The following is an 18,723-nucleotide window of genomic DNA, read 5'->3' on the forward strand; positions in this document are numbered from 1 at the left end:
TGGGGAATTTTTTTAACCTCAGCTGGTAAGAATAAGCTTAGGGGTTCTTTCATGCAGGTCCGCACATCTGTACCCTGGAGTTCAGAGTGGGGAAGGAATCTTGACAGGCACCCTTGAAAATTGTACCTGTGATGTCTAACAATCCATGTAACAAAGCTTCTCCTGAATTATGATCTCTTGTATCTTGACAGATGGAGCCTGTGACTGGAATAGAGAAGGAAATCTACTCCAGGATATAGGAATTTATCCTTCTGGGCTTCCCCCGTAGTTAATATTTGCAGATCTCTCTTTCTGTGGTGTTTACCATGATGTATGTCCTGACAGTTGCAGGAAATGTTGCCATCCTAGTCCTAGTGAGGGCCAGCCATCAACTCCGCACCCCCATGTACTTCTTCCTTTGCAACCTCTCCTTGCTGGAGATATGATACACCACAGCCTGTGTTCCCAAGACCATTGCGATTTTCCTGGGGAAAAGCAGAACCATCCCCTTTAGTAGCTGCATCCTGCAGATGGACTTCATTTTCTCCTTGGGGGGCACAGAACATTTCCTCTTGTCCGCCATGGCCCATGACTGCTATCTGGCTATTTGCTACCCATTGCACTATAGCACCATCATGAACAGCATCTTGTCTGCTCAGCTGGCCCTTGGCTCCTGGGTGTGCAGTTTCCTGGCTATTTCTATCCCAGAATCTCTGAGAGTTAGGTTGTCCTTCTGTGCCACTAGTGTCATTACTCGTTTCTTCTGCAGCATAGATTCCTTCATCATTCTCTCCTGCACAGACACCTATGTGTTTGAGATGGCAGCTTTTATCATCTCGATCATCGTCATCCTGGAATTATGTTCAATAATTCTGGTCTCCTACATTTACACCCTCTCCACCATACTGAGAATCCCATCAGCCCAAGGCCAGCAAAAGGCCTTTTCCACTTGCTCTGCCCATCTCACTCTTGTGATTATATGGTACAGCTCCACCATCTTCCTGTATGTCAGGCCTTCCAGACAGAATGCCTTGGACATGAACAAGACTGTCAACACTTTGAATACTATTGTAACTCCGCTGTTAAACCTCTTCATTGACAGTCTGAGAAACAAAGAGGTGAAGGAGACTTTATGGAAGGTATTCAGTGGGCCATGAAGTTGTTTTTGAATGGCTTAGATGTTACTGGGTCTGATTCTCAGCCTGTGCTCATGTTCCCTTTGGTAGTAACTGTCCTTGTTGTTGTTCTTTTAATCCTGGTTCCAATTTTACATTTACAACTTTGGTATTTGGGTAAAATGTTCAGAAGTGCCTAAGGGCCAGATTTGCAAAGGAATTTAGGCACCTAAAGATTCAGATAGGCCCCTAAATACCATTAAAGATCTAGCTTCTAGGAGCCTAATTTTTATTGAAAATCTACCGAACATGAGCTCCTAAGGGGCATATTTTCAAAGATATTTAGGTGTCTAAAGATGCAGATAGTTGTTTAGTGGGCTTTTACAAAGCACTTCAGCAGATGAGGCACCAAAATCCCATTGATTTCAGTGGTAGCTACAAATACTATTGAAAATCTGTCCCTTAAAATCTCTTGAGAGGTCTCATCAACAGCCCATTGGCATCAACGAACATCTTTCAGCTGAATTAAATGGCCTTTAGGTCAGGCCCTATGTGGACATTACTTTTAGAAATTCACATTTAGGCCCCCATCCTGAGATCCTTACTCAAGTGCTAAATTATATTATTTTGAGTCGTCCAGTTGACTCTAACGGGACTACTCACACTAGGAAAGAAAGCTTGTGCATAAAGCGTGTGCAGGATCAAGACCTTAGTGACACTGAATCTGCACTCAGAAGTTTGTTCTAAGTTTAAATTTGTAGCAACTCCAGAATTTTCATTATCTGTGATGTATGACTGTTTGGCCAACTCACACGACATTGTGTCTGTTCCCTTGTTCAATAGCTGAAAAATTATTAAACAGCAAACTAAAGAACAACATGCAGGAAATACAGAATGATGAACAACGATGGTGGATTTTTTTTTTTAATTAGTGAAGAATTTCAAAAAATCAAACTTATTTCCCTTTTTAGGGGTTCTAAGTTTGGGGATCCTACATGTTGGTAAATGGAAACAAGTCAATAACGTTTTTTATAAAGTTTTCCGTTTAAATGTTGTCAAAAATTGAAATGAAAAATTTAATTAAAAAAAGAAAACAAAAATTCACTAAATCAACAGTTCTTTACAAACAATTTCGTTTTTGAAAATGGTCATTTTTCAACAAAAAGGAATTACAAGGGAGAAAGAAGTTCAATTAATGGTGATCAATATGTTTTCACAGAATGTTTTTTATCAAATGAACTTGATTTAACTGTGACATTCATGATTGATAAAGGCAATGGTGTTTATGTAATAGACTTGCATTTTTCTAAAGGTTTGATTCAGGGTAACATCACACTATTTAAAAAAATAACACTACACAAAAACAACAGTAAATTGATTAAAAACTGGCTAACTGATAGTTCTCAAAACATAACTGTTCATAGAATCATAGAATCATAAAATATCAGAGTTGGAAGGGACCTCTGTAGGTCATCTAGTCCAACCCCCTGCCCAGAGCAGGACCAATCCCCAACTAAATCATCCCAGCCAGGGCTTTGTCAAGCCTGACCTTAAAAACTTCTAAGGAAGGGGATTCCACCACCTTCCTAGGTAACGCATTCCAGTGTTTCACCACCCCCCTAGTGAAAAAGTTTTTCCTAATATCCAACCTAAATCTCCCCCGTGAAACTTGAGACCATTACTCCTTGTCCTGTCATCTGCTACCACTGAGAATAGTCTAGATCCATCCTCTTTAGATCCACCTTTCAGGTAGTTAAAAGCAGCTATCAAATCCCCCCTCATTCTTCTCTTCCGTAGACTAAACAATCCCAGTTCCCTCAGCCTCTCCTCATAACTCATGTGTTCCAGCCCCCTAATCATTTTTGTTGCCCTTCGCTGGACTCTCTCCAGTTTTTCCACATACGTCTTGTAGTGTGGGGCCCAAAACTGGACACAGTACTCCAGATGTCACCAATGTCGAATAGAGGGGAACGATCACGTCCCTCGATCTGCTGGCCATGCCCCTCCTTATACACCCCAAAATGCCATTGGCCTTCTTGGCAACAAGGGCACACTGTTGACTCATATCCAGCTTCTCGTCCACTGTCACCCCTAGGTCCTTCTCTGCAGTACTGCTGCCGAGCCATTCGGTCCCTAGTCTGTAGCGATGCATTGGATTCTTCCGTCCTAAGTGCAGGACTCCGCACTTGTCCTTGTTGAACCTCATCAGATTTCTTTTGGCCCAACCCTCCAATTTGTCTATGTCCCTCTGTATCCTATCCCTACCCTCCAGCGTATCTACCACTCCTCCCAGTTTAGTGTCATCATCTGTTGATGGGAACTATTGATTTTAATGGGTGATAGACACCTAGATGCTTTTGAGAATCCCACTAGGTTCCTAAATACCTTTACATATCTTGCCCTTCATGCCTGACTTATTTGTATTTTTGTATATTTATATCTAGACCACTCTTATCATCAAAGTGTAAATAAACTTTAACTTTTACCTTTGTATCCCTCTACCTTTTGGAAAGTGTTTTACTTATTAAGGCTGGGGATTTCAAAGGATCGTAAAGACGTAGGCTGGGTTTACCAAAGGAACCTGAGAGAGTTTCAATAGAATTTTTGCACCTATGTCCCTTTGGCCTCTTTGGAAGTCCCAGCCCTAATTGGAGCTGGTTGGAATTTTCATTGTAGAGGAAATTCCAATATTTTGAAATTGATTTTTATCCCAAATCTGGATGAAAATTTAAAACGTGCTGATACAGACTAATACGGCTACCACTCTGAAACTTGTATTTAGCTGTGACACCTGTCCCAGACCCGAAGAAGAGCTCTGCGTAAGCTTGGAAATTTGTCTTTCCCAACAACAGAAATTGGGCCAATACAGGATGTTACTTCACCCATTGCTCGGAAAACCCCATCAAGGAAATGAGATACGGGCACGCCCAATAAAGGAGAAAACACTTGCAACACTGTCTATCCAAACGCTCAGCATCTCCCCAGGCAGAGGAACCAGAATGGAGATGGGGGTGGGGGGGCAGGGGGCCATGGCCCGATCACTTTTAAAAGTGGGAGGGGTATGTTCTCCCACTTTTTACTGGCCTTAAGGGTGAGCGATGGTGGGGAGGGGGCAGAGAGGAGCAAGCGTGGGGAAGGGCCTTGGGGGGAAGAGGTGGCACGAGGGTGGGGCCTCGGGGGAAGAGGCCGTGTGGGGGTGGGGCCTTGGTTCAGGTGTCGGTGCCCCCCCACCACTTCTAGGGAGCTTCCAGCGCTCCTGTCCCCAGGCACTCCCACCTCATAAAGAAACAAATCAATCCACCAGTAAAAAAAAAAAACAAAAAAAACAAAAACCCCCTAAAATAAAATTCAAAAAATCTGAGAAAGAAGCAAGAACCAAACAACTGCACTGATACCACAATCATATCTTTTACCCTGAGGGGAAGAACAAAAAAAGGAATGGAGTCTCTGGCTCCTTAGGGTCTACTAGGGGCTTTGCTATGGCGCCCGATTTTATGTGGAAGGTGCTCAGATAGCATGGTGATGGGTGACAGTGTGGGATCGTACGATAGACAGATAGATTAGATTAGATAGAACAAACTCCTGCAAGTCCTTCTTACATGGGATTATGGCTGGCACCTGACACAGGGTAGGACTCTGCACTTAAATAGGTCCCCTGTCTCTTTGTCATGTGCTAAAATTAAGACTTCCAGACCCACCAGCCATGCCCCCACCCTCCGCACCATCACTTGCAGACTCCCTATATAGCAAAAGACTTGTTCCATGCAGCAGGGCCTGTAGGTGAAAGGCAACAAAAATCAAAGGACCCAGACTTCAGTCTTGATTTCTCTGAGTGATAGTCCTTCAGCAAAGTAACAGGCACCTTTCTCAGGTAGGAGGAGAGCTGCCATGAACAAAGAGCGATAGACGGCTATTGAACAAGCCCAGACTTCTGCAGTCACCATGTCAATATTTACCCAGATAGCAAAACACAGAGTTCATGATCTGATGCTGCCATATCCCACTCTGTCACACCAGCAAACAGAAACCCAAAAGCCATCATACCCCAAGCAAAGTTTTGACCCACAAAAAGGAGAAGAACCAGAGATTCCATGAAGTCTAATGGCTAATGATTTTATGTGGAAGGTACTCAGATAACATGGTGAGGGGTGGCAGTATAAAAGCATGACATCGATAGATTTTCATCTTACTTATACTGGTATAAACCTGGAAGAACTCCACTGACTTAGTGGAGTTAGTGTGGATTTACCGCTATACACACAGCATTTTGCATAAAAAAAATCACATACCATATTCTTATGGGGACAGTAATGTCATCAGTTGATTGTATTTGCTAAAACAACACAGATAAAACCACGTTCATCAGAGAAACGCAGACATTTTATTCTTGTTGAATAACCTCCACCCAGTCAGTTTCCTCAGGGAAGCTTTGATTTCCTTGTTCTTTATGCTGTAGATGATCGGATTCATCACTGGCGGCAGCACGGAATAGAGAACAGCCACCACGAGATCTAGAGCTGACGGAGAGCTGGAGATGGGTTTCACGTAGGCAAAGGCACCAGTGGAAAGAAACATGGAAATTACAATGAGGTGAGGAAGGCATGTGGAGAAGGTTTTATGTCGGCCCTGCTCAGAGGGGATTCTCAATACCGTGGTCAAGATCTGAACATATGTCACAATTATAAAAACAAAACAACTTAGAGATAAACACACACTAAATTCAATAACCCCAACTTCATTGAAGTACGAGTTAGAGCAGGCGAGCTTGAGTAGCTGGGGGATTTCACAGAAGAACTGATCCACCATGTTGCCTCCACAGAAGGTTATTGAAAACGTGTTCCCGGTATGCAATGAAGAATAGAGGATTACACTGATCCAGGCAATGGCTGCCATTTGGACACAAGCTCTCCTGTTCATTATAGTCTCATAGTGCAGTGGTTTGCAGATGGCGACGTATCGATCGTATGCCATGATGGTGAGTAAGACAAAGTCGGCTTCAGCAAAGAAGATGAGGAAAAAGACTTGGGCGACACATCCAGAATAGGAAATGGACCTGGTGTTCATAAGGGAATTGGCCATAGATTTGGGGATGGTGACAGAGATGGAGCCGAGGTCTAGGATGGACAAACTCATCAGGAAGAAGTACATGGGGGTGTGAAGGTGATAGTCAAGAGCTATGGCTGTGATGATGAGAAGATTCCCTGTCAGGGCTGCCAGGTAAAGCACTAGAAACACAATGAAGTGCAAAATCTGCAGCTCTCGAACATCAGAGAATCCCAGAAGAAGGAACTCGGTCACGGTGGTTTGGTTGGACATTTTCTTTCTTAGTTCATTGTGTGATGGCTGTGGAGGAAAGGAGAAGAGCAATGGTCAGGGTTATAGTGAGAGAGGGAATGACTCTGATTCCCCTCTCCATGATGTCTCATGATGTGAATGTCAAAGGTGCACAGCACTTGTCACTTCCATTGTCTGGAGTAGTGAGGGCTCCTCACCGCTCACAACCAGAGCACTACTCTGGTGCGTTATGACAGGAGTGTAAATTGGCATCGCTCCCTTAAAGTCACTGGAGCTGGGTCAGTTTACACCATCTGAGGATCTGGCCCAAGATGTGGCTTGATCAAATGCAGGATGAAAGATGGAACGAAGTACAATCCAAATCCAACAATTTGAGCCAAAATTATGCCCCTATTGCTACAGACAGCAGGCTCACAACTTGGCCAACTCATCTCAACTACTAAAATGCCAGCACAGTCTGATTCCCACTTAACTGAGAAATACAGCACAGAATCACCCAGCTTCCCGCATGGCAGCTTTTCTGTGATGATTCCACCCCAACATCCCACATACCGCCTGATGCCTACTTACATGTTGATTTATGGCACCAGATCCCAGCTGCACTCCCATTGCTGGGTGATGATGGGCTGGTCGCATCGCTCAGTTGCTGCTAGGTTGTGTGGTTCCCCTCTGTGACTTTATTTCTGTGCTGTGTGAGTCAGGAGACTTCAGTTCTAGTCTTGCCTCTGTCACTTTGTGACCATGGAGCAGTCACCGCTGCCTCTCTTTCCTCCCCTTCCTTTTGTCTGTCTTGTGTACTTTGAATGTGAACTCTTTTGGGGATGGATTGTGTCTTCCTATGTGCATGTTCTGTGCACATGTTGACAGTATTTTTGTTTAGCAGGCAGCAGTGTGGGACAGAGGCTATGATGGTAGAAGTGGAGATCTGGGTTCTAGTTCCATCAACCTCCTGCCTGTCCTTGGGTAGGATAAAGAAAGACAGCCTTTGTCTGGGAGCTTCGACTCTCAGGGCTTTCGTTTAGAGAGGTTAGTATGTTTAAAACACATTCTCTGAGTGACCAACTTTGCTACTTACTCAGTTTTACCATCCTGCAGCTACCCCTTTGAAACAGACAAACACGGTTGCAATAGAGGGAATGGGGTTGGAAATTATGGTGTTATTGGACAATATTCATGTTCCCCACCCTGGCAAAAAGCTAAGTTTCCAGGTAGGAGTAGTCAGACAATTTCTACTTTATTTCAAAGGAAAATTCAGTTTTCAGTTGAATATATTTTCATGGAAAGTCTCTGATATCCATAACAATGAAAACTTGTTTTCATTATGCCTAAAAATTTTCAGGTTCCAACAGTTTTCGGCTGAAACTGGTTCTCACAACCTCAATGAAAAGTCAATTTTTTCTGGTGGAAAAAAAAATCTGATCATCTCTAGATATCTGCATAATTTGTTAGTAAAAGTCTTCAAGAGTTCTAATTGCAATTCATATTTCTGATATTAAATTTGCCCCATATATTAATACTCTAACATATTTAATTGAAATAGAAAACTTACTTTGTTGGTCTTTATTCCAATTTGCGATGCATTTGATCCGACTGTGTTAGGAATCATTGGTCATTATCTATCTATCTATCTATCTATCTATCTATCTATCTATCTATCTATCTATTCACCCACTGCCAGGATTGTTTGGTTCTCTCTCTCTCTCTCCTTCCCCCAACACTGTCGTATTCACCAGCTGTTGTCAGATCCCTTCGCTGGATGTCCTGAGTTGCAGGGGTCTCTCTGCAGTTCCTAGCACAGATGGGCGCTCCCTGCTTCCCTCCTAGGGCAGGCTTGGGTGAAAGGTGATGGACTAAATGGGATCAGGGACTGAAAGACACTCCCAGCTGTCGAGCTGATCCTGGTTTGTGCCAGCTTCAAATAAGGTCACAGCCCAAGATATCCCTGCTCTGGGGGTAAATAGCTGAATCTGGTCTCCAGGGCTGTGAGCCCAGCTCTGCTCTCACCTCAGGAGCAAAGCATCCTGACAACCTGCCCTAGTTGACCCTAACTCCCCAGAGGGGGAACAGCACCTGCCCTGCATCTCACATGATGACAGCATCTCTTGAAGGACCTTTAGCTAAAAAACAAGGCAGGGCTGGATCACAAAGGGGGTCCCCACAGGATGGCAAAATAAAACAGATATTTGTAGCACAGACATGGGATCTACAATAGCTAAGAGCCTCTTGGCACCAGAGTCTCAGTTGGCCTGGAATAGCCTGTTCCTTCATTAACTCCACATAGTCACCTCTAGGGGAGCAGAGATGTTTTTCTCCTGCATTGCACCAGCAGCTCTTGGGATGCAGCCACCAGAGGAACCCACAGCTCAGGCTGCCCTGGCTGCTTCAAGTTCCTCACTAAGAGACAAACACTAAAAACTAAGGACTAGGTCCTGGGCTGGTGTAAGTTGATACACTTCCACTGACTTCAGAGTAGTGAGGGCTATTTACACCACTTGGGGATCTGACTCATTGACTTCCAGGGAGCTACATCCATTTACACCAGCTGGGGATCTGGCCCATGACGCAGTTTCCAACCTATATCCTTTGCCTGTGAAACTGAACCAAAGAAGAGTCAAACATTCGTAATCAGGCTCCTCTTTCCTAGCTCTTTGTCCACTCAGATGAATTACAAGTATAACTTGTAAGTGTGACAGAGCGATTCAGTCCCACTTGGGACAGAACTGGGAACAGTGTTGTGGAGATTTTCTGCATCTGATCTTCAACTTTTATTGGGATGAATAGCCCAGGTCTTTTTCTTTCTTTCTTTCTTTCTTTCTTTCTTTCTTTCTTTCTTTCTTTCTTTCTTTCTTTCGCAGTAGTAACATTGTTTTCCTTCCGGCAGACAATATTAAAATAAAAGGCTCCTTTGGCTACAGATGCACTGTTTAAAAATGTGTAATTTACACGAGACATTCATGTCAGAGAAACTGATGAAATACAAAGAGCCAGAGAGTAGAAATCAGCCCGAGACCGATTGGAATCAGTGGTTCCGATCCTCAGCAAGTTCAAATCAGGGTAGCTCCACTGAAGTGAATGGGTCAGTGCCCCAGTTTCTGTAAATCACCTCTAGCTGCCTTGGACTCAAAGGGTCCAGATCCCCCAAACAGCTGTTGTGTAAATCAGCCCCAGCCCCACTGAAGTCAATTAGACCAGTTCCTCAGTGAATGTAAATTGGCAGAGTGCTATGGAACTAGGCCAGGTTACATGAGCTAAATATCAGTGCCGTGATGTTGAGTCTTTTGTTTGTTCCTCTCTCTGAGATTCTCATTGCTGAACATCACAATCCCATCTCAATGCTCCTGGAATATTCCAATAGCAGGGTTCATAGAAACCTGCAAGACGGGTACCCAACCAGTAAATGAACTGATGAATATTATTACCATCACAGCAACGCCCTTCTAGTTGAGGTTGCACCATGACTTCTGTTTAAAGGTCCTCCTTTCTTAAAAAAAAAAGAAAAGGAAAAAACAGAAGACATGCTTAGTCAGATTCTTTTGAAATTTAATGTGCCTTCGGAGGGTGCAGGGTAGGATTAGTGACCTAAATGTGGGGTCATTTGAGCGAAGGGTTGTGGAGATATGAGCCCAGTTACAAGTTTCTAGGTTTTGTTTATTTTGCTCAAAGCTAGAGATCAAACTATTGATGTGAGGCAGGTCAAACTGGTCTCAATCTGTCTCATTTTACCCAAGGTAGTGCACGGCCCCCACGAAATCTTGGGGGACCCGAAATGAGAATGGAATTTAAGAAAGTCTGCGTGTTGGATTGTGCGCTTGTGCCAATGCAGAAGGAGGGCTAGAGGATTTCCATTCCCGCCATTCTGTATGGTTTAAAGCTCAGTTTCTGGAAGTGCACTAGAAGCTGAATGGTTACTCGGATAGCTTTGAAATTTGGGTGCCTCCTGGTTTCCCTGGGGGGAGCGTATCAGCACCAATGACCAGTGGGGGAACACACAGGGATGCCATTAAGGTCTCTCTGTTTGAACTGGGGTAAGACAGCTTGGAAGCCCCAGCCCATGTTTGTAGCTCTCTCCGTTCCTAACTGTGCAACACTGGACTTCATTTCCTTCCCCACCTACATTTCCATCCATACAAATGTCCTTTGCTTGATGTGGCCACCTCTCCATGGAATGGGGAAAAAATGAAACAAAAACCTGTGAAGAAATTTCCTCGGAGAAATTTGCTCTACTGAACACACGGCGTGCACCTCTATGATCAACCCCTGGAACTGCTGCAGTCAGCGGGATTATTGCTAGTGACTGCAGTGGGATCAGGACCGGGCCTTCCCTGCTATGTAAGAGCTGAGGGTTGTGTGGCTGACAGAAGAAGACTATTTCTATCAGGAAATTGCAAATTAATTTGAGATGGGCCCAGCTCACCCTCCGCCCCCCCCCCCCCAACTCACTCTCCTGCTGGTAATAGCCCATCCAAAGTGACCACTCTCTTTAAAATGTGTATGAGAGTAGGAGAGTGAGTTTGTGTGTGTGGTTTTTGGAGGGTGGTGGTGGGGGGTGAGAAAACCTGGATTTGTGCTGGAAATGGCCCACCTTGATTATCATACACATTTTAAAGAGAGTGGTCACTTTGGATGGGCTATTACCAGCAGGAGAGTGAGTTGGGGGGGGGGGGGGGGCGGACGGTGAGAAAACCTGGATTTGTGCTGGAAATGGCCCAACTTGATGATCACTTTAGATAAGCTATTACCAGCAGGAGAGTGGGGTGGGAGGAGGTATTGTTTCATGGTCTCTGTGTGAATATAATGTCTTCTGCAGTTTCCACGGTATGCATCCGATGAAGTGAGCTGTAGCTCACGAAAGCTCATGCTCAAATAAATTGGTTAGTCTCTAAGGTGCCATAAGTACTCCTTTTCTTTTTAGTAATAGGATGAAATTTCACAGTGAGAAGTGTAAGGTTATGTATTTAGGGATTAATAACAAGAATTTTAGTTATAAGCTGGGGACGCATCAATTAGAAGTAACGGAGGAGGAGAAGGACCTTGGAGTATTGGTTGATCATAGGATGACTATGAGCCGCCAATGTGATATGGCCATGAAAAAAGCTAATGCGGTCTTGGGATGCATCAGGCAAGGTATTTCCAGTAGAGATAAGGAGGTTTTAGTACCATTATACAAGGCACTGGTGAGACCTCACCTGGAATACTGTGTGCAGTTCTGGTCCCCCATGTTTAAGAAGGATGAATACAAACTGCAACAGGTACAGAGAAGGGCTACTAGGGTGATCCGAGGAATGGAAAACCTGTCTTATGAAAGGAGACTCAAGGAGCTTGGCATGTTTAGCCTAACTAAAAGAAGGTTGAGGGGAGATATGATTGCTCTCTATAAATATATCAGAGGGATAAATACCGGAGAGAGAGAGGAATTATTTAAGCTCAGTACCAATGTGGACACAAGAACAAATGGATATAAACTGGTCATCGGGGAGTTTAGACTTGAAATTAGACGAAGGTTTCTAACCATCAGAGGAGTGAAGTTTTGGAATAGCCTTCCAAGGGAAGCAGTGGGGGCAAAAGACCTATCTGGCTTTAAGATTAAACTCGATAAGTTTATGGAGGAGATGGTATGATGGGATAACATGATTTTGGTAATTAATTGATCTTTAACTATTCATGGTAAATAGGCCCAATGGCCTGTGATGGGATGTTAGATGGGGTGGGATCTGAGTTACTACAGAAAATCTTTCTTGGGTATCTGGCTGGTGAATCTTGCCCAAATGCTCAGGGTTTAGCTGATCACCATATTTGGAGTTGGAAAGGAATTTTCCTCCAGGGCAGATTGGAAGAGGCCCTGGAGGTTTTTCGTCTTCCTCTGGAGCATGGGGCACGGGTCACTTGCTGGGGGATTCTCTGCTCCTTGAAGTCTTTAAACCACAATTTGAGGATTTCAATAGCTCAGACACAGGGGAGAGGTTTTTCGCAGGAGTGGGTGGGTGAGATTCTGTGGCCTGCGTTGTGCAGGAGGTCGGACTGGATGAACATAATGGTCCCTTCTGACCTTAGTATCTATGAATCTGTGAATCTATAAGAATGGATTCTCCTGTCACCCACAAAAGGGGTTCCTGCAGGGCAGGACTGGTGCACATTGGCAAGGGGCAGGATGTGGAGGAAGTGTATCTAGCCACAATCTCTGCTTCTACATGTTCTTTTGAAAAATAGACTTCAGGCTGAGGTTTTCAAAGGAGCCTAAGGGATTTAGGCACCCAAGTCCCACAGTGTTTCAGCTGGAGTTGTGCACTCCTGACTCCTTTAGGCACCTTTGAAAATTACAGCTTTCTGCCTCTTCAATGGGCTGCTGATCTGGCTGTTTGATGAAGAAGGAAAACAGAACAGGCAGGGGAGGGGACAAGGAAGAAAGCCCTTTGTCCAAAAAGCAGGTCATTCAGTGTTATCAGTGTATAGTCTTCAGCCAATAAAACATCTTGTTTCAGCCCTGAGTGTACAACATGCTGCATACAATTTCCTCCATAAGCCCACAGAGCGAAATCCATTCCTGGTGTAACTCCCTGGAATCCAGTGGGCTCTCACCAGATGAATTTGACCCAATCTCAAGTGTTTTACTACTGAATCCTCTGCAATGCCCACTGAGGATAATCACAGCTCTGCGCTCCCAGTCGGCGTTGTGCCCAGGGAATTCTCCACATGGCCTGCGTCCTCTATTCTATTGACACCTGAATCCCTGAGCCTTTACACACTCTGCAGAATTTAAACACGGAGACATGAATGGGAAGAGATTGTGCCTGATAAAGTGTCCTGAGGAATGATGACACGTCCTGATATAAACCTCCACTGGGTCAATGAAGGAGATGAGGAGTCAGATGTGGAAAACTATCTAAAGTTTTAGGTATTTAGAAACCTAAATACTCAGCTGGGTTCCTACTGGGGTCCTCAGATGTGCCTAACTCCCATTGATTTCATGATTTCCACTCATCTGAGCTGTCACTAATTATCTCCAACTGGGCAGTCTTCTGAAGGACCAGTAAGCCAGCTCGGACCTTTGAAGCCCATCTGGACAGTGCAAAGGGGAGTTCAGTCTCCAGAACACACTCATGACCTCCATCTTCAAAGAGATTGTGCCAACCTGCAATGGGGACATTGTCTGTCCATCCAGCTAGTGGTGGGTTTTGTAGTGACAGGGCAGATCCATGACCTCAGATCCAAAAGCTCCTCTCTTGAATGTTGAGGAATTTGGGATCCCAGCGTGGATTAGAGTCTTGATTTGGACCCATCTCTGCTTTTCTGTCATGTGAATGCATTCTTGCTTAGGGGAATATTTCTTCTTTCAGCCTGAGTAAGCCTAGATGCTATACCCCAGCAATGTCCCAATCTTCTTCCCACTGGAGTCCATAGGCTCTCCATGAGTTCTGGGTACAGCTGGTTGGGAATTTTCCACTGGAACAATTTTCTAATGTGAAATTCTCTTTCACAAAATCAAAATTTTCCATGAGAATATTCTCTAGTGGCACCTTGGTCACTCCTGTTCTCTGCCTGTGGAACACAATGGTTTAGTCTCCCAAAGACTGAAATGCTGAGTTTAACTAAGTCATTTGACTCAATGCAGGGGTATGTGGGTGAAGATTAGTGGGCTATGGCATACAGGAGGTCAAAGTGGATTATCTGTCAGTCCATTCTGGCCTTGAACACTATGAAGCTATGAACACTGGATCATTGCTTTCAGAGATGACTTAAGGTTGCCTGGGGCCCTGGGCCGGAGCAAGTGGGGGGCCCTGGAGCTGGAACCATGGCCCTGTTCCGCCCCTTCAACCCATGGCCCCACCCTGTTCCACCCCTTCCCCCATGGCTACAACCCCTGCTTGCTCCTTTTCGGGGGCTCCCCCACTGCAGCCACGAGACTGGAGAAGCTCTATGCCAGTGCCAAGATGGGGAGCGAGAGCTCCCAGGGGCCACAGTGGGGGAGATTTTTCCATGGGCTCCAAATTGGCCGGGGGCCAGGGCACAGGCCACGTTGGCCCGTGAGGTAATCTGCCACTGATTGCTTTCACAATATATTTAAATTGCATCCAAAACCCTGTTATTATACATATATATATATGGTGAAAGTTGGAATATGCCCGATTTGTGGTTGCTTACACAACCCCCCATGCATCAATGTTGTGCCCTGCATGAGGGAGGGGTCCTGGCAAATCGTGCTTTAATGGAAATGGCACAATACAAACTACCCGCATTGCTCAAGTGTAATTGAAGATGCAATTTACAACTGGCATTAGATCATAGTTGACAGAACTGCAGTTGACTCTCCAGGGTGGTGTTGTCTCTGCAGGAGTAAGGGAAATTAAATTCAATAGGTATGAATGACACTGAGTATACACTTTGGGACAGATTTTACCACCTTTCTTCATGTTGAGTAGCTCTATGGATTTTAATGGGACTGCCCATGGAAAAGGGAATTCTCAGTGTGAATAATGGTGTCAGACTCTGTTGGTTAGTAGATAAAAAGAGATACATATTCACAGCATCACAGCACTGTACGCTGTACACCATTCACACTCAGTGCTCAGTAAAGAGAACAGTCAGTACCTCAAAACCAGTAGCACTTATGGCTGGTTAAACATTTTCCATCAAAAGATTTATGGTGGAAAATTGGACTTTTTACTAAATGATTTTTTTTTTCAGAAAGTGTCTAATTTTCTCTTGAGAATTGATTTTTCACTGGAAAACTGAAATCCTAAAAACCAAAAATTTTGAGCAAAAAAAGAGAGAGTTTTTCTAAAGTTTTTGGCAGACTTTGACCCCAAAAAATTGGGTCTGGGATTTCAAACAAGCAAACAAACAAAACTGTTATGAGGTTTTCTTTGAAAAGTCTAAATTTTTCATGAGAAAATTATACACACACACACACACACTCAGAGATGACAATTTGTGACTAGCGCTGGTATCAGAGAAAGGAGACAAAACTGGTATGTGCCAACACAAGGAGAGGAATATGAGTTTTGATACATCCTGAAACTACCAATCGGTCCCCATTCACATCTAGCTATTTATATATACTAACCACCTGGCTGAAGAGTTATTCTTTCCTCTCTCACTTGCTCTCTCACCCAGTGACTCCTTATCTATTTATCCAAAGTGTAACAGGTTCAATGGAAGAGACTGGGGAAGCTCCACATCAGAATACCCCACAGCTCAGGGGTTAGACACTCAGTGGTTAGGACACAACCCACATTTTGAATGGGAATAGATCCAATGGGTGGTCTCTGAGTACACGTACCAATTGGGCCCCACACATGAGTTAGCAGACAAAACCCTATCTTCCCTCCAGATGGTGAATTGCTCCGGGACTGAGGTGGGAGACAGGTGTCTGGACACCTGGAGTGTGGCTGTAGTTTTATTTTAGCTTTAATATAATTAAAAGATACCTATCCGAGGCCCTAGGTGCCCTAACATGTCATTACTAATACAATACAATCCCAGCTGCCTTAAAATAATAATTTCAGCAGAAACTCAGTCATCCAGAGAGCTACAGAACTCTTTCTCACCCCTTCATTGTGGGAAGCAAACTGTCAGATCTGTCAGAAAACCCAGTCAAAGAGAGAACACATTGGCCTCCCAAATACATGACAAACTACTGAAACAGCCATGTAACCAATCATTTCCCTTCCCCCAAAGAAGGGGGAAAAAACAACCCTGAAGCCAAACTGACCAACTGATAAAACCAAACAAAAGCCAGACGAGATAGCTTTTACAACCTGGCCCGGTACCCACTTATACAGTCACCCATCTCGTGAAAGCGGACCCAATCTCTGGGTGCCACATACTTCCAAGGTAATTGCGTCTGGGTAGAGTCTCATCGTCACTAGCTCTGGGGCTCTAGGAAACACTGCCAAACTCAGACCTCTGGTCTGACGCCCTTCCCTTGGCCATTGGAGCCCACTGTCCAGCTGCCTTACAACTCAAAACCAGTGTCTGAGTTCTCCCAAGCCCCCAGACACCTACACACACTCTGCCAGAGCTTCACCTAGGCTGTGCTCATGCTGGGTTCCTAGTTGAACCCCTTTAAGAAGAATATGATAGGAAGGCGAGGAACCTGTGTTGAGCCAAGGGATTTCTTAACCACAGAAACTTTATGCATTAAGCCCTCAAGAGTTACAGATCTTCAAAAACAAGATGGTCCTGAGACATGCCCTCCCCTCGTTTGATCTCATCCATTCTGTAAGTCCGAGGTTGCAGGCTGAATCCAAGCAGAGTTTATGCCCCCAAAAGGAGAAGACACAGAGACCTCATGAAGTCCACTAGGGACTTGATTATGGCTATTCATTTGAGGTGGAAGGTGCTCAGAGAGTGTGGTGATGGGTGGCTGTACAAAAAACTTGATAGATAGATAGATAGACAGATAGAGTCTGATCTTATCTACACTGGTGTAAATCTACAGTAACTCCCCTGACTTGAGTTGTGTTTGTCTGCATTTTTACCAGTCTAAATACAGCTTTCTGCATAAGCAAATGGCAAAGCATGTTCTCATGGAGATAATAATGTCATCAGAGGATTACATGTATAAAGAAACATGGAATGAAATCACAACCAAAGGGAAAAAATGGTCAGATTATTTCTGGTGAATAACCTCCACCCTATCAGTTTCCTCAGTGCAGCTTTGATCTCCTTGTTCCTCATGCTGTAGATGATTGGATTCATCACTGCTGGCAGCACGGAATAGAGAACAGCCACCACGAGATCCAGAGCTGAGGCTGAGCTGGAGGTGGGATGACTGTAGGCAAAGGTGGCAGTGCAAAAGAACAAAGACACCACAGTGAGGTGAGGGAGGCAGGTGAGGAAGGCTTTATGCCGGCGCTGCTCAGCGGGGATTCTCAACACTGTTTTGAAGATCTGAACATACGACACAATTATAAAAACAAAGCAGCTTAAGCCTAAACACACACTAAAGGCAATAGTACCAGTTTCACTGAGGTACAAGTCAGAGCCGGCGAGCTGGAGGAGCTGAGGGATTTCACAGAAGAACTGACCCACCACATTGCCTCCACAGAAGGAGACTGCAAACGTGATCCCAGTGTGCAGTGCAGCGTAGAGAAAAACACCGATCCAGACACCAGCTGCCATTTGGACACAAGCTCTCCTGTTCATCACTCTCTCATAGTGCAGTGGTTGGCAGATGGCAACGTATCGGTCATACGCCATGACGGTCAATAAAACAAGATCTGCTGAAACAAAAAAGACAAAGAGAAAAACTTGGGCAACACATCCAGAATAAGAAATTGACCTGGTGTTCATGAGGGAATTGGCCATGGATTTGGGGACAATGATAGAGATGGAGCCGAGGTCTAGGATGGACAAATTCATCAGGAAGAAGTACATGGGGCTGTGAAGATGGTGGTCGAGGACAACAACTGTGATGATGAGAAGATTCCCTATCAGGGCTGCCAGGTAAATCACTAGAAACACGATGAAATGTAAAATCTGCAGCTCCCGAACATCAGAGAATCCCAGGAGAAGGAACTCCGTCACGGTGGTTCGGTTGGACATTTTCTTCCTCAGTGTGATGTCTGGGGAGGGAAGGAGAAGGGCAATGGTCAGGATTAGAGTGCCAGAGGAATTGATTCTGATTCTCTCTCTGTAATATCTCATGATGTGAATACCAAGGGTGCACCGCACCATCACTTCCATCAGCCAGAGCACTAATCAGGTGCATTACCACATTAGTGAAAACTGGATTATTTCACTTAAAGTCAATGGAGCTGGGTCAGTTTATGCCTTCTGAGGCTCTGGCCTTCGATAAAATGCAGTATGAAGGATGGGACAAAGTACAATCCAAATCCAACAATTCTAGCCCAGATGGTTTCCTAGTGTGACAAACAGCAAGCCCACAACTTGGGCATGAAACTAACATACTAAAATGACAACAGCCTGATTCCCACTTTCCAGAGAAATACAACATTGACTCACTCAGCTTCCTATGTGGCAGCTCGTCTGTGATGATTCCTCCACACAGACGGCCTGCTACCTCTTTCCAATTGATTCCTGGTACCAATTCTAGCTGCACTTCCATCTCAGTGTGATGATGGGCTAGGAGCATCGCTCAGTTACTGCTAGGTTGTATTGTTTCTCTCTGTGACTTTGTGTCTGTGCTGTGCAGGTCAGTAGCAGTCAGGAGACTTGGGTTCTGTTCTTGGTTCTGCCACTGACCTGCTGGGTGACCTTGGACCTTACTTCCCCTCCCTGTGCCTCTGTTTCGCCTCCCTCCCTTTCTCTGCCTTGTCCATTAGGACTGGAAGCTCTTAGAGGGGTGGACCGTGCCATACTATGTGTATGTTCT

The 18,723-nt window shown here is 44.7% G+C and overlaps 2 protein-coding genes and 1 pseudogene across 2 annotated transcripts; 1 reads left to right on the plus strand and 2 right to left on the minus strand.

Moving 5' to 3' along the window:
• Positions 1 to 308: 308 nt before the first annotated feature.
• On the plus strand, positions 309 to 1,136 carry LOC142069217 (olfactory receptor 6F1-like; annotated as a pseudogene).
• Positions 1,137 to 5,456: 4,320 nt separating this feature from the next.
• LOC142068917 (olfactory receptor 14A16-like) lies at positions 5,457 to 6,410 on the minus strand. Its single transcript, XM_075119035.1, has one exon. It carries the CDS (start codon positions 6,408 to 6,410, stop codon positions 5,457 to 5,459), a length of 954 nt encoding a protein of 317 aa, XP_074975136.1.
• Positions 6,411 to 16,970: 10,560 nt separating this feature from the next.
• Positions 16,971 to 17,933, minus strand: LOC142069218 (olfactory receptor 14I1-like). Its single transcript, XM_075119725.1, has one exon. It carries the CDS (start codon positions 17,931 to 17,933, stop codon positions 16,971 to 16,973), a length of 963 nt encoding a protein of 320 aa, XP_074975826.1.
• Between the last annotated feature and the right edge of the window lie 790 nt (positions 17,934 to 18,723).

The sequence above is a fragment of the Caretta caretta genome, chromosome 14, assembly GCF_965140235.1.
Source record: "Caretta caretta isolate rCarCar2 chromosome 14, rCarCar1.hap1, whole genome shotgun sequence".
NCBI classification, from domain to species: domain Eukaryota; kingdom Metazoa; phylum Chordata; order Testudines; family Cheloniidae; genus Caretta; species Caretta caretta.